Here is a 25,261-nt window from a genome sequence, read left to right as displayed (position 1 = left end):
GACACTAATAGCACACTTAATTAATTGACAGGAAATAAAAAAAAGTTACAAAGAAAATCCATAATGAATCACATCTATCTTATGTGTTATGTTTTTTACGCTTGTAAGTTATGTATAGCATGCATTATTTACAATTAAGATCCTGGGGTTTTTTCTGTTCTCTCTCTGTCCACAATTTAGCACAACTGTGCAGCCCTTCTGTTTGACTGATTGGCATAATATTGTTTTGGTTTTTGGGTTTTTTTTTATTATCTGTATATGATTTTTTAAACAAAAGCACATTTTATTTTCAACTTCTTTCTTGTTCAGTCTTACACAGTTTTGTGGAGTTTTCAGTCATATATATCAAAGTGGTCTGATTAATGATAAATTCAGGTGATTAGCTAAGGTTCTAAAGTTTGGCAAAAAGATGTCCTCTCAATTCAGCCACATGGCAACTCTCTTTAGAACAATCTGTGCAAACAGTGAAAAAAGAAATGTTGAGGAGACAGCAATGCAGGCCAACTTACACATGTCCAAGTTCATGAGCAATGGTATAGGCAGCACTGATTCCGTTGTCTTCGATGATGGAGCAACTTCTTCTGGCATCACACATTGTTCCCAGCTCTGCCAGTCCTACAAAATAAACCAAGTTCATAAAACAGGGATGTGTTATAGAAAAGGTGTATTGGTATCAAAACCTTGGTGCAGTGGAAATCTGCTACAGTTCATTAACCTCTGTTGCTAGCAAGAAATTTATAAGCAATCATTAATTTTGGGGGAAGCTCTATGAAAAAAAACACTTTTATAATATTATCATAATTGACAAAATCTGACATTAAATTACTGTTTCACCAGATATGGTGAAAATTGTAGGGGATCGTCACTTATTCTTTGCGACAATCTGCCATGACTTCACTTTTTAGGCATCTTAATTTCCTCTCTAGAGCCCATGGAATTTATTTTTCCCCTCAAGGGAATAAAAATTAGGTTTTCTGAGGATTCTAATTTCTGTAAAAGTATGAACTTTCTAAAGATCAGACTGTGGTAGGCCTGGTTAAATATAAATCTGACTCAACATGAGGGGATTAATAGCAATTTATCATTTCTTTTTAAAATTCATTGTAAAATGTCAAATCAATGAACTCGAATCTCCCATAGTCTAAGCTTATAATTTAATTGTTTCTGAATATATAATATGAAGAATTTCAAGATATAAACCACACAGTTAAAGAATTCAAAATTCCTAAAACTAAAAATATGTTAACTTTAAAGGGTCTAGCAAGGATGAAGTTTCAGTAACTGATTTTATTCATTAACAAGATGTATATATTGTAGATCCCCTCCTCATAATATTGCAGGATCTCCCAAACCTTTTTTTATATGGCGGCCTTAAAGTTCCAAGATGGTTACATTCCCAGACAGCTGAGACGACCTTGACATTCAGTCCCCTCAGCTGCACAATCTGTACGGTCAAACTCAGCCTTGGGGCCCCACCGACAGACCCAGACAATAACATAATGACTAAACTACGTGACTTCAAATCTGTGTCAAAGAGCCAGTATCTTTGTTATGCTGGGGTAATTTTGTTTTCTGCATGTAATTTGTCCTCTTTTTTCAGCATGTAATTTTAGAAACATGCAGAAATCAAAGGGACCTAGCAATTAGCACTGTTCCCAGATTTCACTGATTAGGAACTTTGTAAGGGACTGACCTTTTGCGGATTGAGTTTTGATTTCAATAAGTGAAGTTATTTTAAAATTTTAGATGAATTTTCTCATTTCAGATAATAATAATAGCATATATTGGGCATACACAAATTTGAGCATATACTGAGTTGATGAAACAATTAAATGCATACTGAAAGTAAGGTCTTGGCTATACAAACATATCAATATTTTTCTATTTAATGAAGGCTAGTAAAGCAGTAAACTAGAATATCTAGTCCTAATGATAGGTAGACACTGGGTAAAGGTGTAACTAATTGCTACCTCTTGCCTTACCGCTAAGTTTATCTACAATTATGACCTCCCACATACTAACCTATTCTAATAATGTAGTATCAATCATATTGGAAAAGAAAGCTTTCTTACAAAAACCAGCTTTAACAAACCAAAAAACGACTAATTATTTCACAAAAACAAAAGCCTCCAACTTGATCTTTTAAAGTATTTATTCTACCAGCTAGCCCATTCCAAACTGTGCATTAATTTCAGAGATCCCAATAAAGCCCATAGGTCTAAAGAATCTCTTCAACATCACAGAGCCCATTACTTCGTCCAGACATAATTATCAGTAATTAATTAGCATGATAGCGGCCTGAGTGTGAACTTAACTTGACCTAACATGATCAGGCTGTGAAATATGGATCATTGGATTTCACCATCATCCATCATAGTCATTACAGCTCTTGTCTTTAGGGGAGATCTCACTGCTTGTAATTAACGTAATTAAATAAGGAACAAAGCTATTTTGAGATTATAGCAAGCTCAGTCTAGACCCTGCTTTGAATATAAACCTTAATCTTGCATTTATTTGAATGACATATTTCTATCCCTTTACATTGACAACATTGAAATTTTCACTCAAGATTTTTCGTAATAAAATGTCAAACAAAATATCTGCACCTTTTATATTGTTAACAAAATTTTGGCACCTGATAAATCATCTGCAAATGGATTGCAAAAAAATACTCAAAATCCGTACCATAAGCAATTTTTGAAAAAAAAGAAAGATCATGAAATTTAAGATTTCTGAAGGAGCCAGGTGTGAAAGGAAGTGAGTCAGTGGTACAAGAATAGTTCTGATTCCTGGGACACCTAGCTGTTGTTAGGTGACGGTGTGAGACAGACAGAAATTCCCCGGACAGGGTTCACAGTATTGAAGACTCATGCTAAAATTGATGGAGTTTTCATTCAGACGGGACAGCCTGCTCTGACAAGTTGAAATGTCCCATGTGTTTGAAACTGAATTGACATTATAAAGGGATTTTTAAGTACATCCGAACATGGATTAGGACACTGGATGTTTCTACTTTTAACAAACAGAAAATCCTGCACTCACCTAGTGTGTCACATTTGTTCCTGGCTCTGCAAATGTCGTGTCTGAAACAGAGAATAAGCAAATATTAATTTTTCTATAAGTTCATAATAAAAATCTATTGTCTATTATTTATGTAGGCAGCATCATTTTCCTTTTACAAAAAATAGTTAGTGCTTGCCATTAGAAAATCTGCATTCATTAGAATTACTAGAAATCATTAATCATGCAATACTCCAAAATGTTTTTAGAAATTACATGACAGCTTTTCATATTTTTGTAATACTATTTACACAAAAAAATCAGATTATATACATTAATCACATCTCACATTTTCATAAATAAGATTTTCACTGATATTTCATTGTGATTAAATTCCTGCTACACTGCTTATACAGGTGTGTATTTGCATGTACTAAAACACATGAAATAAATCATCTTTAAAAGTCAATTAAAGCTAAAAAAAAAAAGCAGCGCAAAATTGTCACTAGTTCCAACAGCTGTCACTTTATAAAAGTGTATAATAGTAGTACTATAACACATAATGTCACCATTCACAAAAGGCCATATCAACCTTTGAGGTAAAATGACAACTTTTTCCTGAACATATATGATTAAGTTCAGGAGCACTTTGTTAATGTTTTGCGGTTTGTGCAAGGATTAAGAATTTACTAAAATAGCAGAAGATATTTTAAGAAAAGTATTTTTCTTGCATAGGAGTCTATGAAGTTTTTCATAGTGGGGTGATGATGATTTATTTGAGCTCTTTGGAAACCTCAGATTTAATGGTACAGCAATACAAAGAATATTAAAACATATATTAACCTATCTGAACCATCCCCAATTTGAAGCAACAGTCAATTTTTTTTGTTGCAATGTATGTATGCAATTTTATTTTAAACCCAAGTTGTACACACAATACAACAGGAGAGAGCTGGGACCTAGACCCATGATGAATGCACTGTTAGTGTATACTGGTCTTCTCCTCGGCCCTGATGAATGACCAGTGGTCAGGGCAGACGTACAGAGGTGTTGGACCATCACTCTAATCACCCAGTCAAGTCACACATGGCACTATGCCACCCACGTCCTCTGAGCGCTACCCTCAGCCCAAGCCAATGGCCGGCAAAAAAGATGAACCCTTTGAGAAGACATCCATCAAGGTTACTGCAAAGGATCACCCTGCTGAAGCCAGAAACAAGTCTGAAGAAAAGCTCTGGTTGCTTTTGATTTCTTGTGCAAAGTCAAGAGATTGTTCCAGACAATTATTTAATGCTAGCACTATGTCCATTCACTTCTCTCTGATGAGTTTTCATGATAACTTGTAGATCCTAATGCATACAAAGTAACTCTCCATCAGAAATATTGACCCCTCTGTTTTTATAGCCATTACTTCATCCAAAAAACATGTAGGCTAAGTTTAATCTGATATTGATATGGTTCAGCTGCATTGGCAATTAAAGAAAGGCAGGACATTGTCCTTTGCTGGCTCTTGAAAGAACACATTTATGACCATAAATCTCACCAATCCTGTCTGTAGTCATGTGATTAGCCCATCGGATTTATCTTTTCTCCACACCATCTTCTTTTAATAAATCTCTAGGGTTAATTAACCTCCATCACTACCAACACCATTCTCAAATGGGAAAACAAACAGCAGCCATGTTATTGTATCCAATGTAATTGGTAGCAGCAGATGTCACCAGGAAGGGCTTACAGTGAGTGTAACCCTCTGTACAAATTCATGAAGTGAGGGACATGTACACTAAGTGAAAACTGATGCTTACATTGATTTGGACATGGAAAACAAAAATAAACAGATGAATTTCAGTTTCTTGTACACCAATATCTCAAATACCATGGATATGTCAAAGTCATTTTGAAGTCTCAACAGCTTTTTCTTTTAGATTTTTTTTTACCTTTTTACCTTAAATGTTCTAAATGTTCTCACAGTCCCCAAAGAGTTCAAGATAACAAGAAGGTTTGACTGCATTTGCATTTCTGTAAGATATATGTCAATCAGATGGCATACAAACATATAACTTCTAAAAACCATTGATATCTGCAAAGAAAAACAAGTTATGTCCTCATATATAATCTTTTCCACATCATCTTAACCAATGTCAGACCAACCAATGCAATTCACTCATGTTCCAATGACTTATCATAACAATGACTCCTGAGAAATATTTTAACTTTCCATTTATCATAAAACATCAAATTCAAGAAACCAGGTGACAAAACACAATCACAAGTAAACAAGAACCCTGAACAATGCTATTCTCTAGGCTGTTTATGTTTCACACTCAAAATTTTGATAAAATCTATAGCATACTTTTGCTGTCATGACTTGTAAGATTTTACTACAGAATACTAAACACTGTGAATTTTTTTTATATTCTAATTTAATCTTAGATCAACTGCAAGAGACATAGTAATTAACTTTACATACAAAACTTTACTAGTGTATTTTTGTAAACAAAGATTGAATGATGTATTTCATGGATATTCTGTGGCTTGTAACTTTGTATGTGACAAATCTTGAAACCACATTTTTGCGTGACAAACTTGAGAGAAAATCAACCCCCAGATGTTTATGAAAACACAGCTGATCATTATTTATACATAAAGCCCAAGTGAATGACCAGATGACGAGCACTATAACCTCCTAATACATCACTCACCCAACACACAAAGCGTGAAAATCAACAAGACTTTTATAAGTTTTTTTGCTCTTGATGATGGAGGTATGATGTAAAATAAAATCTTAGAGCCAATTCTTAAAACTCCCTAATGGTGGTAGCTCGGGTCAGGTATTTGGTCTATCTGTCATCATGTAGCCCCCCAATGCATTGGTCTGACTTTAGTTGCCAAGACTTTACGTCAGAAGAAGAGGGGATGTTTTAACAGGAGAGTGACCGATTGGGCAACAGCCGAGTTTTTACTGTTAAAAAAGTAGATCCTGAAGAAAAGCCATGGTGATGGATTCCAGAGATGGACACTCGATATTCATATCTCAATCATATGCCTCTTTTCACACTAGATTTCCACACAAAGATAACCTTTTTATACCCCTCTTGAGCAAAAACATCTTGAGCATTAGTTATAAATGATTGCAACATCTTGAAAACTTTTGCCATTTTGCATTTCATGATCATCATCAAAAACTGCACACCTTTCTATTAATATAAAGTGCACCTGTTGTCAATTCTTGTTGTTTGAAACAATTTTTTAGTTAATTAGGAACTGGTCTACATATATACAAACATAATTCTGGTAAATGTTCTCGATTGAGTCACAATTTTCATGCTGAGATCATTGTCTATCTATAGAGCAACCTGAGCAACACAAGGTAACCACAGAACTCCACAGGATCATAAGGTTTAAGGGGCTGTCAAATTTTTGAGGTATGCAAATATATGTTAATCCATCTAAACCAAAACATAACGTCTTAGAAAAAAGATTTGAGGATTGGAAGGGGCTCAAAAATGAAAGAATTTGAAAGATAAACTACATGCTTAGAAAGAAACCTCAAATACCAAACCCTTGATGCAAAACTTACAAAACAGCAAAATGATGAGTCACTTATCTCCCTTGCATTTGGGAAAAGTATATCAGGGGTCAACATTATATATATTCCTTTGCTAAATATCAGTTGATCTCTTATAAGAATTGTATGTTCAGGCAGTCCTTGCTTACAAATTTCGTTCACAATTTCCATTACCATAAACCCCCCATTTCTGATATACATTGAGAAGCATATATCCATATGCATTAAGACATAATTATCCTTGACATCACAAAATTTTAATCCTTCAACATTTATCTAGAGATTAAAGTTGACAAAGATGATGATTATCTTGCAAAATTCACCATTTATCTGAAATTTCCTCTCATGGGGATTTACCGCACAACTACTTTGCAAATGTTCCTTTTCAGACTCCAACATAAAAAGTTCACTGACACACTTCGAAGCATCTTTAATTACATCCTAGTTTACCAATTAAATTTACTGTCCTCAAATTGCCCACACATAAACCTACAATTTCTTACGTTTTGTTATTGGCGGAAAGTGAAACCTTATCACAAATATAAGACGTAGTAGTAAGTTTAACATTCTAACCGAGCACCAGTTCCATATAACCTTTCCTTCCGTGATATAATTTAAGAAACAACCATATAAATGATACATTACGGTATTGTAATAAAAATGTTAATTGAGGCAAAAAGAGTATCGAAAATTTAGTCAACGTCAGTACATATCATAATCTTTATCAGAATGAATACTAGGATATATAAATCTAAATAATACTACTGCAATATGAAGACTTATGGGACCAAATAAAACAAACAGTGCTTTTGCTTCAATTTATCTCTCATGTTTTATCTGCAGATGTCAGAATAGTGTTAAAATAATTTATCACCAGTATGTGCAGCTTATCATACAGTACAGCAGTAAATGGGCAAACAAATTTAGGCCCTATATAGTCCACTAATGTCAAAACATTGTATTAAACAAAATCACCAAATTTGTGACCCTTAGTGTTAAATGTCAACCTCAAGATCCGGTTTTATTATGTATGACCCACAGTGATAATAAATGTCTACACATAATAGATTCACTTTCATCATGATGTTCTTTATTGATATTTAATTGTTTGAAGATCAAAAAAGCCTTATTTAGCGGTATTTAGGATTTTCTTGTCATTCTGAGGTGAAATGGTGAAATATATATACATATGTGTATTAAGGCTGACTCATATAAACCACATTCAATATAAATGTTTTATGATAGAATGAAAATAATTCACCACCAACTTAACTCTTTTGTCGATATAATCTTGCATAAAACCTCATTAAGAATGCAATAAAAAATCTCTAAAATTGATTTACATAGGATTGGATCATTATGTTTGACCCATTGTAATAATTGGTCAAATTGTCAGCTGGACCTTTGAATTAGCACAAGCCTGCTAAACCTTAAATACTGTAAATGAAATGGAGAAATTTATAACCAATTTTCCTTCCAGTTATTTAGATACAAATAAAACTGGCATTGTGTCATTAGCAGGCTAAAGGAAATAAACTTGCACCTAATATCTGCTCAATTACATGAGGAGATAGAGAAATAAATCAAGCAATAAAATCAAAGTACCCATCCAGTAGGAACTGTGTCATAGTAACCCCAATATCTTACAGGGTGCTGCCTCCATTCAGGCCGATTAAGCCTCACTAAACAGGTGTAAAAGGACCCCCTCATTCCTACCCCATTGCAGACACCCAGATATTGACCACTGTAGCCTATAGCTTGTTGCTGTTTTGCTAAGATAATCAAGCATGCACTCTTAAGAAATCAATTTTTTTCATCAAACTATACACAACAGATTACAATGCTAACAATATGCTTTAAGCTACATGTTCATCTCTCAGTATTTTGCATCGTTAGTTCAAAGTAAGTCACCAGCAAGTTGTAACATTTGTAAGGAGATGTATTCATAGATCAACCAATCATTTTAAGATGTTCACTACACCTGCAGCTACATGCATTATAAGTAACACTGAAGTCGAAGTACAAATACAAAATGGATATATTACATGTATGATGTGCAATATTCAGTATCCCTTTGTAACTAGTCAACTTACTTTCAACCTTAACAAACTTTAACTATGAAAATAATAATGAAGAGAGATCTTTTCTTCCAAACATGAAATTCTGTCCAAACCAGCTCCCCCTGCTTCTTGCAAGAGTGCTATGAGCTTTCTCCACTATCTGTGGCTAAATCAACATCTTAACAACCACCTGTTTGCCAAGACTACAAAGATCTCCTCAATGTCATAAAAACTCCAGAGAGTAACAGCGTATTGTTTTAGAGGTTAATTTATGAAAACCGACTTCCTTTCCTCCGATTTACAGAACATCCTGTTGAGCTTCTAGCAAAGGCATCTGACCGTATAGATCTGTTTTAGATTGCTTATACAACCAATAGATTAAATATACATACAGTAGAACAGTGCTGAGCAACTAGAAGCCAATGCTATTAACTCTCCACCCCCTGAAAAAATTATTTGCTTGAAAATTCTTCAGCATTATATGTTAATGTCGAAATGACTCAAAGTATTGAGATGGCTTTGTACACATCATATAGTGCATGTAAATGCATGCTAAGTGATTTTTCCAATCATATGAACACTCGATGTACATAGTGTAGCAAGTTGCCAATCATATAAGCACTCGGAATTCATAAATCTTCTGCTGGTAAGCTATGGCCCTAGTAACTGCATAGCACCTTATCACACTTCTGTTACTATAAGAATTAATTGATGTCCAAATATACCTCCCTGTTCCTAAAATGAAAACACTCCCCTATCCCTTTCCAATGTGATGAAATGATTACACAACTCATAGATTAATGAACTTGTAGCTTTGAAATTCGGCAAAGGTGCCATTTTACATCAGGTAATGAAGTGCACTTCATTTTCTACATAATTTGAGCCAGATTGGATTTGGTGTTGGCACATTTTAATTAATCTCTCAAAATATCAGCAAAGAGCATGCTTTTCCAGTAACCTTAGAAAAGGCACATGAGATACTTGTTGCACTCTGATGTGCAAACAAAGAAGATTCAAGTGAGTACAACATCCTAATTATGAATAACCTATATTTCAAAACACTTTTTCGATTACAAATGTATCTTAGCCTGTTCAAAATTACTTCACAGAGCAAGGTTGCTTTTTAACACTTTGCAACCTAACCAAGTATCAGTACAATTTTTACCTAACCCGACTGCATCAATCTTTATCTTTAAAAGATCAGAGAAGGTAAGATTTGCATCCTCAAAAATACTAAATGGATTCTTAATTAGATAATCTGGGTTGAGTTGTCTAGTCCCATGAACCAGTTGCCTAGGATTAAGCTTCAGTACATGACCACCTGTCTACCCTCATTTAAAAAATAAAACAAAGAATTTGACAGGAATTTTTCTACATTATTTAAACTGGTTATAGCCAAAATTCAAAGGAGGTTTACACAAGAAAAGCAGGTTTGATTTGTTTTTTTATGATGGAGAGTTTGGAAAAAAATGTCTTGATCAGTATGGAATTCAACTGCTAATCCGGGGCAGAAAGCACACACCGAGTTTACTTGTCTTTATCACTTTCTTTGATGCAGTTGGGAGCAGACCAACTCAAAGAACAAAATCTCTGATCCCATTCTACAATGTAATTAAAAAAATACAGAGGGGCCATATCCCTGCAGATTTCTATCTGTCTGTTAAACAGATTAACGGATACATTTTTCTACAGGAATCTTAATTTGACATGGTTTGAAGTTCATGGAGATAAACTCATTTAGGGTTGATATTTACAATGAATACAATGCGGCCTCTTGTATTTTCTTTAATAATTCTGCAGCGCTACATAACAGAGGCACTGTTCTCAAAGGAGAGTTTGCCAATTGTACAATGTCTGAACAGGTGAGTTGACAGGAGAGCAAAGCATCCAACATCTATAATGCTCTTCTTAGGAATGTTAATAATCTTTCATTAAATAATTCACATTCTAGTACATGAACTTCCATATTAATTTTCAATGAGTTTTTGTTACAACTTTATGAATGTGCTTGTTACCCCCAAAGCCAAATGGTGACTGAGCAAATTACAATGAATTTGATATCATTGATATTGCAGTTTACTGTAAATTCCTTATTTTACATGAGTACTTATTTCCATGATTCTACTGTTTTGTATCAATTCGCTGGAATATAAAATCGCGAGCCCCATTTTTTTGTAATAATTTTTATAGTTCAAAACTGTCTGAAAATTAAAGCAAGATTTTAAAATCTGCGAGGGTTGCTTCTTGCAGATATTAATTCCTCATGTTTAATTAGGAATCCACAGTATCAGGATTATAACTATTAACATTGCAAAGATAGTACTGCTGGTCCTGCACATGTAGAAGATGTACATGTCTGTACTAACTATCTTTATAGTGAATAACATGTTCTATATGTTTTTTATGCACTTGAACAGAAATCAGGCTGCAACATAGCTACACCAACTTTGGCAAGTAATACAGCATAGTACTATTTGGCATAGTATATTGTTCTGACCCTTTACCTTGTTAAGAGAACAGCCGTGTCATAGTGGTCGGGGTCATTATCGTCTGTGGGGTTGGTAACATACTGCCAGGTGCAGAAATCTTTGAGAGACTCAGCCGAATTGGATGTTACGCGTGGTCCATCCTTTTCAAAAGAATAAAAGAAAACTGTGTCAACAACAATTGCAAAAGATCTAATAGATCAAGTAATATAAACATTAAAAATCTGATAGCTACAAGATAAGGCGAATTTTGGTGTCAAAAATAAACTTTATCCACATTTTCTTCACTAAAATTATCTACCAATGTCATGTTGTATGTCAGTCAATGTTCATTTGATCATAAACCATATGATTTTATATAAAAAGAGTACTTCCATAACCTATTTAAAATATCTAGGTACACGTGTGGCCTATAATTTTATATTCAGAACCAAAGCAGCTTCAATAAATATGATTGATTGGACAATAAACTATAGATATTTTCGTCATCACAAATGACAAAAATCAGGGAGCGTCAACAATTTAGCTGTCACTTTAAAAAGTCAAATAAACCATCTCAAACTTAAAACCTATCATCAGCGTCAATCTATTCCCTTAAAAAATATTTTGAAATTGTGAAAACTCTCCACCAAGATCAAGATCACAATCTCACAGTTGTGGTTTTATTCACGTAAATACTTCTGGTATATCAAGAGTCAATACTTCTGAAACTGCTGAAAAAAGGGGAGGAGTAGGGAAAAATTGGTCATGTTGTGGTTTTTCTTGGGTGGTGCAATGTTGTTGCAGTTGTTTGCTGACTCAGCATGCTAAAACAACTATTGTTGTTGTTTACATCATATCGATGGGCTTGCAGTGACTGCATTTACTTTCATTCTCATTATCATCATGCAAGGCATGTCTTTTTCTTCCGTAATCTACATGAACCAGAGGAATGCTGGGAAAATGTTTGTATTGATGGTAGGTGAGGGTCTTCCAGACACTAAGCAATCTAGCTAATGACGAGGCATGACTGTAAAATATGCACATCAAACAAATGCTTTAGTTGTGATATATCATCATGATGCAGAATTTTACAGCCTGGTAACCCTTTCTCCATTTCTCCATGTTAAAATGGCAAATAGCTCTTTGTAATTTAAATGTTTTGTAATAATTTCAAAATTTTAGATTAAGGTTACTTTAAAAAAAATTTGTAAAGCCAAAGATACTAAAACTTTGCAGCATTTGCCCATGTATGATTTCAAAGCAATTATTAATGAATTCATATGCAAAGTTTGTGAACAATTTGCAGTTTATAGACCACTTTCACTCTTATAAGTTAACCAACATTAGAAACATTAAAATTATATGTACTTGAAATAATTCCACTTGATACGTCATCTAAAAAGCAAAGCATGGGCAGGTAGCATTTTATAGACCATACAGGTCTCCTAATTTAAGAACATAAACCAAAAAATAAACCATAAATACAAACATTAGTAGAGCAGCTGGAGAGGATTAAGGATGGACGTCCCAACAAAAAAATAAAAATGAAAAAAAAAAGATCCTGAAGCGGGTAAAACTCCACGTTCTGTTGAATACTTAGTACTTAATGATGTCTGCCTGTGCCAGGTACTAGGTTTGGTTTTTATGGGTCAACCTTTAATCTGCATCCACCCCTAGAGTCCTAAGGCACAGAGCAGCAAGTGCTACCAAAGCCAGGTACTAGGTTTGGTTTTTATGGGTCAACCTTTAATCTGCATCCACCCCTAGAGTCCTAAGGCACAGAGCAGCAAGTGCTACCAAAGCCTGCATAAAGGACACAATGGTCTCTAGACTGTTCAGGACAATCCTGTGGTACCTTGAAAGGTCGTGACCTGGTCAAGGATTGGTATGTATATGTATAAACCAAAGGTGATCTCCGTCTGAGAGTCAAATTCATCCATGGCAATGAGTTTGAAAGATTTTTAAAAATATGAATTTTATATATTCTTAATTTAAGACTCTACCTACTTTTCAAAAGAAAACTCCTTACTGTTTAACAAAGCTAGGGTTTTTCATTAGGAATTTTTCTTTAGCCTAATCACCTCCAAATTATATTACCTGATAACCAAGTAAAAATAACTGACTCTGTGAGTGGTTGGTCAACAACGAAAGGTGACAAAATTTGGATGAGCTTAAGTGGATTTTCTTGACATGAGATTAAGGGGGGGTTAATCGATTATTGATTCCACTCACCAGATATAAATGGACCTCAAACAGCAGTATCACCAAACCTAATCACACTCAAGTGCTTTTATCATCCCTAATGCCATAAAAATCTACAGAATCTAATAACAAGTACTTAATATCCAGTTAAACAAAAAGAGTCTTAATATCGCCAAAGACTTGGGATCTGTGTAGAATTTTTTGTTAAGGTAATTATTTTGCGTTGTTTGAAGGACGTTGGATTCCGAGTTTATACAGAGTAACCCTTCACTGTACTATGCATTTCCTAAAGTAAAAGTCAGTTTAATTAAAACAGTAAAACGATGGTTTATAATCATAAACAACAATTTGGGGTATTTAAAATTCATAAGGTTAATTAATCACAAGAACTTTTATCAATGTCAATTTCCTTACCTAATGTATAATATATGGGTTTTTTTTATAAAAGCATTAAGGTGTTTATTATTATGGAGTTTTGATCCTTGATAAAGCATATACATGCTCTCTGTAATCGGCCGTTAACCTGCTTCTTCTACGCACCTATTGCGTGTTGCTAGACTGATTTTTGACCTGTTCGACTCGATTCATTCACAAAACAATACTAAAGGTTACAAGATATTTTTTTAAGCTTCTCGGTATTCTATCGGATTTTCACCCCCATAAATTAAACCCCCCAAAAAACTCTTGCGTCTTTCATCTTCACGCTGCCCTTCTCTTTTCTGGCGTAAATTTTGGAGTTGATTTGCATTGTTGGTGTTTACGGGGAAAAATAAGTAGTTTCCAATTTATTTATACATCCAATATCAAACATTCTTATCACCCTGAAAATTCAGTGCGGACAAAATTCTTTTGTTTGGAGCCACTTTAATTGGACTCCAATTTCAACCTCCAGCAAATTGAATATGAAATTCAAATCCTCAATAACAAAATATATAGCAAGGTATATTCTTCACCTGGGAAGCTTGAAATGATGAATGAACAGATAAAAAGGGCATCTTAAGATTACAACAGTAAATGGGTATTACATCAAACTCACAAGTGACCCTGGCTGTGATGCTATCGCTATCTGGAGTGCCCTGGTACCATGGGGAAAGGTAACTTTCTCTGTTGTTAGCATGTCTAAGCACCATTACAACTTGTGTTTTGAAATAATTATGATAATCCCTACAGACTTCACACATTCATGTTTCATCTTTTTTTTCTTTACTCAGGTAACCATGCTTCACAAAGAGGTAACTGTCAATGCTTTATATAAATAAATATATATATATATAAGGGTTTTATTCATGATTCATTCATATTTAGTCTTCAGTTGACCTGTAAGATAATACCTTAACATTAAATTCAAACAAACTGCATGCTAAAGGATATTAATGATTCCTAAGGATAGAAACACTTTTTGGCCCTTTTAAAATCTTGTAGTTCTTTCATCCACTGTCAGCCAAAATGAAAACAATTGATATATGCACAAAGTCTTCCTGAGAGAGCAGAGAGACAAAAAAAACCCCAATCTTTTAACAGTTTAAGATAAAACACAAATCTATACACTTTCCAACTCGCATAAAACTGTACCACATCCATCAAAACAAGTGCAAAGCAGATTGATATTCTAAGAAACAAACACAAAAAAAATGTGATAGCTCCAGCCCCCCATCGATTCTTCATGGGAGCAAAATACTTACAGAATTAATGAATAGTTCATATATTGACAAAACACTGCAATATAATCTAGGGTTTTTCAACTACACTCAAATCTTTAAGTTTCACCGATTTAAAACAAGACTCTATATGTTACATTCATATTAAACTATAAATTTCTGTCTGACAGATAATATCTCAAATACACCAAACTTCAGGATCGGCAAGTAAAATTCGTGTAGTTCAGTTGCATCTCTGGCTCATGAGACTCTTGTAAAACCATTTTTATTAAGGTACCAAACCACCAGCCACGAAATTTAGTTTAATCTTGTTGAACTGTGAGATGTCATACAAAAGGTAAGGTTACACAAGAAATCTAATATTTTCTGCCCCATTCACCCAGGTTCCAAAGAGACAAGGTGGTTTTTAACAACAAACGTCAATCATTAAAGGAAATGACATCACCTCAGAACCTTCTACTGACAATAGTCACAAATATTGTACAAACTCAACACCCTCTGAGAGATAAAAAGCTGATATTCAACACTTCCTACAGCAGCAGGATAGCACCAATTGATCCCTTTTTGCAGGAAACTACAGGTAAATTGACCACTGAAAGTTAAAAGGACAGGTAAATTGACTAGATAAAGGTAACAACTCTGAAGCTAATATCCCAGCATCAGTCAGCGAGGGCTTAGTGTGCCTTAACCTATCACTGACACCTGTTGATAGCTGGTAACGACATCCTTTTTATTTGTCTGAGTCGGGAGACATATGGGCCAACAGTCACGTCAATCTTCCCCAGATGCCTGCTTCTCACTTTCATACAATGTCCACATTCTTAAACTGTTCTTTTTTTTGCTAAATTTAAAGTGAAGTCTATGATCCCTGATCCAAGAAGCTTGAGAGGTGGTTTCTGAAGAAAAATGTTCAGGTGTTTCAGTAATAACAAATGCTTTTGATTTTACAATGATCTAAGTCCTGATAATCCACTAAATCAGTCCCAAGCTTTATACCTGCAATGCAATCTGTGCAATGGAAGACTCTTTAAGTTGACCCCTAGTCTACAAGCAAGTGTATTATATAACTCGCTACTGGAGAAATCAATGGTATGGTAGGATTAGCAAAGAACAACAGATCAAGACAACCTTCGCATTTTTTCTAAACTTCAGTCAAACAACTCCCTGTGATCAAAATGATTCATAAAATCAGGTGTCTCCTGCAAGATTTTTTTTCTTCTCCGCAAGGTCTTTTTGTTCAAGTAATAGCATGATCACCATCACTGTTGATTAAGTTTCTGTTCACTTCAAGGAGTTTGTATGTCTAGTCAAAAGTATTTTGGACTATCCTGTGTGTCAGACTTAACCATATTGGTGTCCTTTATTATATTCATTGCATGGGCAATGTTACAAACTTAAATGTTGGTACAACTTTTCTGAACATTTTTACTCATAAAAACATTTTTGAAAGAAAAATTTCAGCTGATCTGCAATAATTTTGGAAAGGGGGTTTACATTCTATACAATACACATTGCATGAAAATATTTCAAAACTCTATTGATCTTATGAAATTTTGTCTCTTTTAACTTCGTCAGCAAATATTTTTCCCCTCTAAGAAAATATCCATTTCCCAAGAGGTCATTCATTAATGTTAGCAGCTTTGTACCTCTTACATTACCACCGCCCATTAGATTTCAAATCTGGGCTGAATGTTACCCTTTATACACCACAAATGGACCAAAACAAAAGACCAGCATTTCTACAGTTATCAAAATCAATAAAGCTGTTGGCCTACTTGAAACGCCCTATAATACCTATGTGAAAGGTTTTTAATTTATTGTTCATAAACAGGTAGGTAACCTGCATTCCATTCATGAATTACTTACACCTGATCTGAAGGCAATAATTTGACAGCTTGTAACATTGTTTTATTTGTTTATGTATGTGAATTGTACAATAGTATATGTCTGGGATAAAAAAATTCCCAGGGGGATATTGCTGTTTGATATTTAAATTATATTTTAGTCATCATACTTAGGCATTGTTTAAATAAATCAAATTTCTTGAGAAGGATGTGTTAAATGATTTGTTCATAATTCAACTTTGACCACAAACAAATCACTTTTGTTGTATAACAATAAAATACTTATTTCTAAATGCCTCAACTAATTTTCTATTAGGTATGTATTATTATTACGCATCATGACCTATACTTGAGTCTTATCGCAATCTCCTTTTTTTTTTTTAATACAAAAGCGTTATTTATGCTCATATGTACTAAACTTACCACTAGCTATGAGAAAAATTGTCATCATTTTTCATTGTTAAATGGGCACAGTACTGTGTTGTACCTTATATATAGCTAATAACCATCCCTAGCATTGTTGGGGTATGTAACCACAGTGAAAAGATCAAAAGGCCCAGAAACCTCTGGACCACACAGACTTACATAGATCATTCCTTTCTTAGTCCAAGAACCATAAAACTGTCCTCATATAGAAAACAAGCCTTTCACTGGGAACTAATAGGACATGTACATGTAGGTAATTCACCAAATAGCTAATCCTGCTAAAGCTGCAAAATATTTCTTGTGCTTCAGGGGTGTTATGAGGTCAGTTTTTTCACACCAACAGATAAAGCACTTGATTTGGTGGTTTCAAAAATCCCCTCAAAGGAAATTACAATGCATTAAGACGAGTAATACAACTGCAAGTGCTGAAAACAAGTGTCAAGACACTGTTCTGTACAATGCCACTACAAAATCGCTTTGTGTACTTAACAAAATCCACTCCAAAATCTTAAACCACTGAACAAATTACATGACTACCTTACATTTTTGAGATGGTACACGTATACAGCTTATAAATGAAGTTTAATATGGTAGTTTTCCAGACAGTTTTCACATCTCATGAAAAAAAGCACATTTATTATTTAATGCTTTATTAATTGACCACGTAGTGTATTTTTTGCTTTAAAATATAAACCCCTCCTGCAGATAAGCTTATAGAGTTGTTGAGTAACGCTTCTACCAAGAGATGACCAAAGGTCACCGTGTGAGTGGGATTACTGGATACCACCCAGGTGCAACAACACACCTGAATGGGTCCGTGATTGGATGTACAGAAGAAACACTAGATGTACGGAAAAATCATACATGTGGGTCCGAGGATTATAGACTAACTTCCGAGTAATCAAGATTCTATTCTGGGAAACTGTCTGTTTAAATTCTTTATTAAGACGGTGAGGAATTTTTAATAGCTTTGGACAAATAAATGATGATTTTATTTAGTAATTTTATCAGCTCTTGTCATACTGTGTTGTAGGTGAAAAAAGTTCACTCCTCAACTACGACTTAAAATTTTTTTAACTCATAATCAAACCTTAAAAATCACTGCAAAGAGAGTATTACTGGGATTCTTAACAATGGAATCCTTTCTCTGAAAACAGACAGAAGAATTACCGGTACTATTTCCCCTGTTTCTATTGAAAAGTTTTTTTCTTCTTCTTCTTCTTCTTCAGAAAAGTTAATCTGCTATTTATTTAGCTGTGAATGTTAAGAACATGTATACATTATTGCTGCCATAGCCTGGCCTCAGCCCAATGACCCACTAAACTCCGACAAGATTCAGATCAGAGCTAGATTATCAAGATGTATTTTCAGAAATTATCTTCATTTACCTCCTTCTTCCTATAACCTGATCCTAAGCAGACAGCTCGTTTGGGTGGCAACATTTGCACAATGTGATATATAATATGGAGCATGAAGGATTAAAATAATAACACACTACACTGTAGATAAATTGTATCATCCCTGTAGAATTGACTGCCTGTCTGGAGGCCTTGATCCACACCAGAGTGTGGGGTGATGACCACTTCACTTACCTGTTCTGATCGGAAGACTGCGATTTTCACTACCACAATATTGATGAAATTGCTTATTGAGGCATCTCTGTATATACTGGCAACCTACAGAGAAAAAATCATAAAGTTGTCAACATCTATATTTAAAAATTACAAAACACAAGTTTCTATGAATATATGCATGTTGTGAAACAGCAGATCTAGGCAGGCAAAAGGGGACTTATTTCATGCCCTGGCATTTCTTCAGAACATGTAATAATAATTTATTTCCTTTGGCTTTTGGCCCCTATTGTCAACATCCCCCTGTCTCCCATGTAAGACATGGTGATTTCATACTGTCTGTACACCTGTCTGCAACCCCTTTAACCTGCCAAGCATTCTATCCCACCCTTTCAGGGCAGTTGCAGTATTTCATGAATCACTTCATTAGACAAATTGTATTTTAATCATATAATTAAATACTCCACTCTCCAGACTAGTCTTTACCATTGCATAATTGTAGTTGTTCTGTAATTAAAACCTGGGTGTGCAATTGATGAAAAGTGTCAAGAATAGGAACACTTTCTATAAAATCCCTAAAGGCATATACATGTATATATTCTGTATAAAATTTTCCACAATTATCTCTGAGCTACAAAATGCATTAAAACATGCAAGAGCATGGTTTTTAGCACATTCTAAGGCCTATATGTTTGGTCTGAAATGAGGTTACTTGATTTTAGGCTAAACAGGAGTCATCGTAAACCTCCTATTTGTCCCCACCCCCTTTCCCCTTTTGACTGAACCATCCATCCTTTCCGTGGTACACTGTGGTAAAAAATTAATATCCTAAACAAGACACAGAGTGTCTTTTATCTCCTTTTGTGGGCACAAGATGAGAATAGAGAGTCACATTCATCTTCCAGGTGTGTTTTTTAGCACCTTGGTCCTCTTTTTCCATGGAGGTATGTCACATACCTTGTACTCTATCTCAATGAATGGACCCTACGTCTTCTCTATAATACTATGGTACAATTTTGCACAGAAATCAGTTTATTAACTTGGTCAGAAATTGCACTTATTAAATTCTACAAAGTAGGATGGTTGAAGACAACATTATTCATCCATTAACTCAAGACTACACCCATCAAGCAACATCACATCAGTTTAATTCTTGATATATAGCTGTGTTAAGAACTTTTGTTAATTAAACCTCTTACCCTTCTAACAAGAAAAATGTTAGCAAGCTGCTTTCAAACAACATTGCAAAATTTTTTGGCCATACTTACTATTGACATCAGGGTTAAGATGTATCTTTCAAGGTCGTTTCCATGGTATTTTAACATCTTGTTGTCTGCAGCGACCATAACTTCCACATTGCGTTTATATGACGTTGAACGCTTTTGACGATGATGGTGTTGTGATGATTTTGAGGATTGGAATGATGGTGATGATGAAGATGAAAACGACGATGACTTTAATGATTTATTTACAGGTAAACTATTTACAACAGTTTGTGCACTTTGGGAATTTAATGAAGAATTGATATCTATGTTATTCCTAAGGTTGAATCCATCTTTCCTCCTAGTGTGTTTATAATTTTCTGGAAAAAGAAAAGAAACAAAATTAAAAAAAATAATATACTATCTCAGCATACACTCATAATTTAATATTTTACAAAGATATATGTAGTAAACGATGAAAGAACTTTATTGTGTAAGAGTCTGCTTGTCAGAAGATTAAAACAAATGCAGGTGGTTGTAACTTGAAACAAATTGCACCCTGTCATACTTCTCATTGAAATGTTCATTGAAGCAGAAAAATAGTCAGCTTTAAAAATCCTTTAAAAAATATAGATTTAAATGGAATGACTATCACAAACATATAAATACTAGACTTCAATGACTCATTGACAGAAAAACTAGGTCAAATATAATGAGGTCACATATTACGTTTCCTTTCACTTTTTTGCTTATAATAAATGACAAGCAACTTAAGGATAAAGGGGGATATTCAAAGCAGAAAATTTTTCATTCAATCTTGCCAGGTGTTGATTTGCTTGTTGTCGACAAGTTATAAAATGTCTTTTCTTTTATGAAATACCAAAACGTATCTGAATGAAACATAATACACACACTTGCCTTCAAAGTTTATTAACCATTAAATGACAGATATTTAGTGAACAGCTATCCATAATGACAGCTTTCACTAAAATTTGAGAAAAAAGACAACTAAATTTTTTACACCTTTATATTCTGAAGAAACTTACACCAATCTCATTTATTTTTGCTATCATAACCAAGATCAGAATTCCTTTTCCATTAAAATTTTGAATTTTACTATTTTCATATTGCCTTTCAACCAGATAACCCTCCTTGCTGAAGAATGGACAGTTGACTATTAAATTGACTTCAAAGAGCTTAGCCTAAAGACCATCTCCTGGTAGTCCCAATCCCTACCACAAATTCCAAGACAGTGCATGAAAGACACCTTTGATTAATGTATAAGGAAATCTGTTTCATGAAAAAAAATGAAATTGAATATTTTTTATTTTGTGTATCAATCATGGTGTTTTTGCTGATAAGCCCTAGAGGACTCGCATTACAAAAGCAACACAAGAATATGGACGGTCTTCTAAATGTCCAAACAAGAAAATATGAATAAATGTTTTTTTCAAAACCTGCGCCACCATGCCCAATTTTTCTTCATATTTTATTGGTGTAGACTCATTTGAGCTTACAAGCAATTTAGCACCTCCCTATCTTAGTTTTATCTGAGGAATGTGGTTCCCCTGTCAAAGTTTTGTCTGCTTTTGATGTGTTATTGTTTCCCCGTGATTTTAACAACTTGATGCATTAAAACTTAATTGGGTTGGAAGATGTACAGAAGGATAGCTTTGAAGAGATTGAAAACGGCAACCAATTACAATTGTGTTTATCAAACTGCTGAATGATTATAATAAAAGACACAATAGTCTAAGAAATGATGCCTAATCATAATTTTTACAGAAGCATCTGCAAAGTCAAATTGCCTATCTTTGACATTATAAAATTCTTGTACTGTCATCTATATTGTTTACAAGTTCATTTTTTCTTTTTCCCCAAAAAATAAAAGAATTTTATGCATCAAATTTTCTTTACAAATAGAAAGGCAAGTTGACAAACTCATATGAAGCAACCAAAATACTGCATAATACCCTTAATGCCCTCTTCTCCTTCAATTTAACTGATTTCTAAATTTCTTGGCATTCGACAATTCAATCTCTTCAAATGAAGCAGTTAAAAGCTCCAGATCTCAGTTCATAAGCCACTTCAATAGCTTGGCTTTCTTGGCATCCCCAGGCACCATTTTTTTGGGGTTGGTTTCTCCAGAATCAGCAAAACTTCCAAAAGTACAGCAATGCATGTGAGCACCATTCAAATTGGTCTGCACAAGAAACGGTAGCACACCCTGCAGACCCTATGTATGTCTTGCAATCAAAATCTTTTGATCTTGGTTTTATACCTTCCAATTCTGTTGTAGTGTCAATTGAGGGTTGATAAAGGGGATGCAATTGTTTTATGTTTTATCTGAAAGGTTTCTAAGGGTCAATTACGGCAGATTGTGGAGATAACGGTTTAGTGTCTAGGGCAGTGATAAGACAGCCTATTAAAGTCTGATTCAGTCTGGAGTAGTTACGGCTTCTAATTGTATATATGCTCTCTCCTCATATCAACAAACATGGAAGAAAAAGTTTTTATCAGGCAATCGATTTCATAACATTGATTTAATTTGGATGATAATATCACTCAAGTTTTTGATAACACTGTATTTGCGCTATGATATTAATGCAGATAATATATAAATTATAACTGAGATAATGTGTATGTGTGAATTGTCGAGTATTTTCTCATGGTGTTCTCCATTGTTACAATGAGAACAGGGTTATGAATGATTGACAATCACTGTGTGATAAGTGACAATATTCTTTGATGGCATAGGCTGTATTTCTTCCTCCTTAAGAATTTTTAAGCATTAATATTCATTCAAAGTGAATTAAAACCTGTAAAACATGTAACATTTGAACCCTCATTCATTCCGACTCCATGTCATAGAAACAACAGAACAATACGGAAAATGTCATTGGACATCGACTGCAATTTGTCACAGGCCCCTGGCTGCCTGACTGGCTTAAACACACCTGACCATACTGTTGGATACCAGCTGACCTTGAATCCACCTGTCTCAGGTTACCATTGTACACTGGTCAGTCCATTGAGGGACTTAAGCTCCCCATTCCTAAGGGTGGACAGGTCCCACAGATTCTTGTAACTGATAATGTCAAAATCCATATAAAACCAATTCATTCTCGTGCAAATAAATGGACAGATTTTTCTCACCCTCTAAATTCCTGATTTACCTTACTGAATGATAGAAAGGTTGACCAAGTAACCATATATTGACATAAGTAACAAGTGTGTTGCACTAAAAGTTATTCTTACATCTTATCATTCATTTCTTGGTTAGGACAATGTAAGTATAGTAGAGAGCTTTATATAAGCAGGCCAGACTCTCCTTAAATTGCAAGTAATATATTCAATTAATAACACCACTTCTCACCAATTCCAATGCACCAAGATAAATTTTCTTGGTTAGCTCTTGTTATTAAAGGATCCTCTCTATTGGGAGAAATTTAAAGGCTCCAACTGGCTACAATCAGCTGTTAGCATGCTTTCTGGCCTCTAGCCAAACCGCAAACCGATAAACCTTTACAATATTCTACTATTTCTCAGGTTTGCTTATTCAACACAAACAAATCGGAGGAAATCCTTGATCAGCAAAAAGACCTCGCCATCACTACTTCCTCATCCTCAAACAAATTTGATTAATGTTTAAATATTGGTTCATCCTTGCTAATTAATAAATTCATTTTGTTAATAGTGTAAATGGTAACACTGCTAGTACTCCAGGCAAAGCCACAAATAAAAACATTTTAAACCGAATCAAAATACATATACATCGTAGAATGCATTTTGAACCCCCTTTTGTTAAATCAAAATTTGAAATTAATTCATTACGAAGAGGAAAAAGACAATTAGGTTACGCCTCAAAAAGTAATCAGGCATGAACTAACTGCACTTAGATGGAAGCATTTGATAATTGAGGACCACATGCAGAAAGCATACCAACAAACCCAGGACCTGTATAAAATCATGACATCATGTGAGATTATAGCCTGCTCATTGAAACGGTTTGTGACAACATTTGAGATTAAGATTATCATCATTATGACAGATACTAAGAGCTCTCTATCAATTAATGGCTGAGCGGGGACTTCACTGCTAGGTTGTCAGGACACACAGAAATCAAGATCTTATCAACGGCACCCGACCGAAAACGTCACGACACAAATCAACCAAAAGACATACCCACAGTACTATACTTCCTCTACTCAGTGTAACCTTCTTCAGACATTTCAAGCTTATTTATAATCATGGATGAGCAGAAGCTTACAAAGGGCATGCTCTCTTAAATACCATTGCAGGTTGATGTTATGACATTCTCATGCAAATGCCACTTATATAGAACTGGGTCACCACCCCTGCCAGATCCGTCCTAACCTCTTCCAATCAGATTACTCTAAAACAATGAGCCAAGTCATGACACCTGTTGGCATTAGACAATTCCATTAGACCTCCTGGCTAACCCCAGGCCCTAAACCCTTCCACGATACCAAATTATTTGATTCATCGCTGGGTAGTTCCACACCCTGCATTGTCAAAAATTATGTGATATTTAACACTGAGCCAGCAGAGACAACAATTTGCTGGTACAGGTTTCTCCTGTCTGAGTCAAGAGGTTCAAGAAGCTACAGACATCCCTGAAACATAAAACTAAAGTGCTTCATTAGAATATGGGGAAAATTATCTACACAAAACAATTACCTGCAAAAATTACAACCCACCCCACTTATCTTTCATTTTTATTGCCTTTTTATCTACTTGTCATGCTCTCCATGTATAAAGTTCAAAAGTGTCATACCTTTTTTTGGTCTTGTACCCTTTCCCCCTTCAAGAATATCTTTATTTTTAAAGTTTATCTACATCATATTAGATATAACATTGCAGTTCGAAACCATCTTTGCTGCACAGAATGTATCAATGGAGCAGAGCATTTAGGAGAAAACACTAACAATTTCAAGAATTCCTTTTCAAACAAATGTTGTCGCAGGTCAGTGAGTATTTGGAGCAAGAATTCAGGTGACCGAGATTTGAAAACTTGTTTGATCAGTGTCATTTTTGAGCAGAACCTTGAACAACTTGAATCAAACATATGTACTGATGATAATGAAACCATGAAGCTTCCAGCATCTGCTAGATCACACAGGAAGTTCCAAAAGATCGGTGTAACCACATTGCCACATCTTTCTACATACATAATGTAGAGGTCAAGGTCATCAGGGTTTTTTTTCTGTCTTGCTGTCTGATGAACAGATACCAATGTTT

The 25,261-nt window shown here is 34.6% G+C and overlaps 1 protein-coding gene across 3 annotated transcripts in view; it reads right to left on the bottom strand.

Moving 5' to 3' along the window:
* The window catches only part of LOC105333235 (A disintegrin and metalloproteinase with thrombospondin motifs 9), a 76,657-nt gene that overhangs the window by 34,404 nt on the left and 16,992 nt on the right, over positions 1–25,261 (bottom strand). For all 3 annotated transcript variants that reach the window (XR_900916.4, XM_011436110.4, XM_011436111.4), the window contains 5 exons: positions 20,066–20,379; positions 18,819–18,902; positions 11,133–11,257; positions 3,043–3,083; positions 510–615 (listed from right to left, as the gene is read on the bottom strand). Coding sequence is in view for 2 of the 3 variants with exons in the window: in XM_011436110.4 (XP_011434412.3) it covers positions 510–615; positions 3,043–3,083; positions 11,133–11,257; positions 18,819–18,902; positions 20,066–20,379 (670 nt within the window). In the remaining variant the exon portion in view is untranslated. The remainder of the gene's footprint in view (positions 1–509; positions 616–3,042; positions 3,084–11,132; positions 11,258–18,818; positions 18,903–20,065; positions 20,380–25,261) is intronic.

The sequence above is a fragment of the Magallana gigas genome, chromosome 4 (assembly GCF_963853765.1).
Source record: "Magallana gigas chromosome 4, xbMagGiga1.1, whole genome shotgun sequence".
NCBI classification, from domain to species: Eukaryota; Metazoa; Mollusca; class Bivalvia; order Ostreida; family Ostreidae; genus Magallana; species Magallana gigas.
Note: the sequence above shows the minus strand (reverse complement) of the source record. Positions and strands in the feature narration are given on the sequence as shown.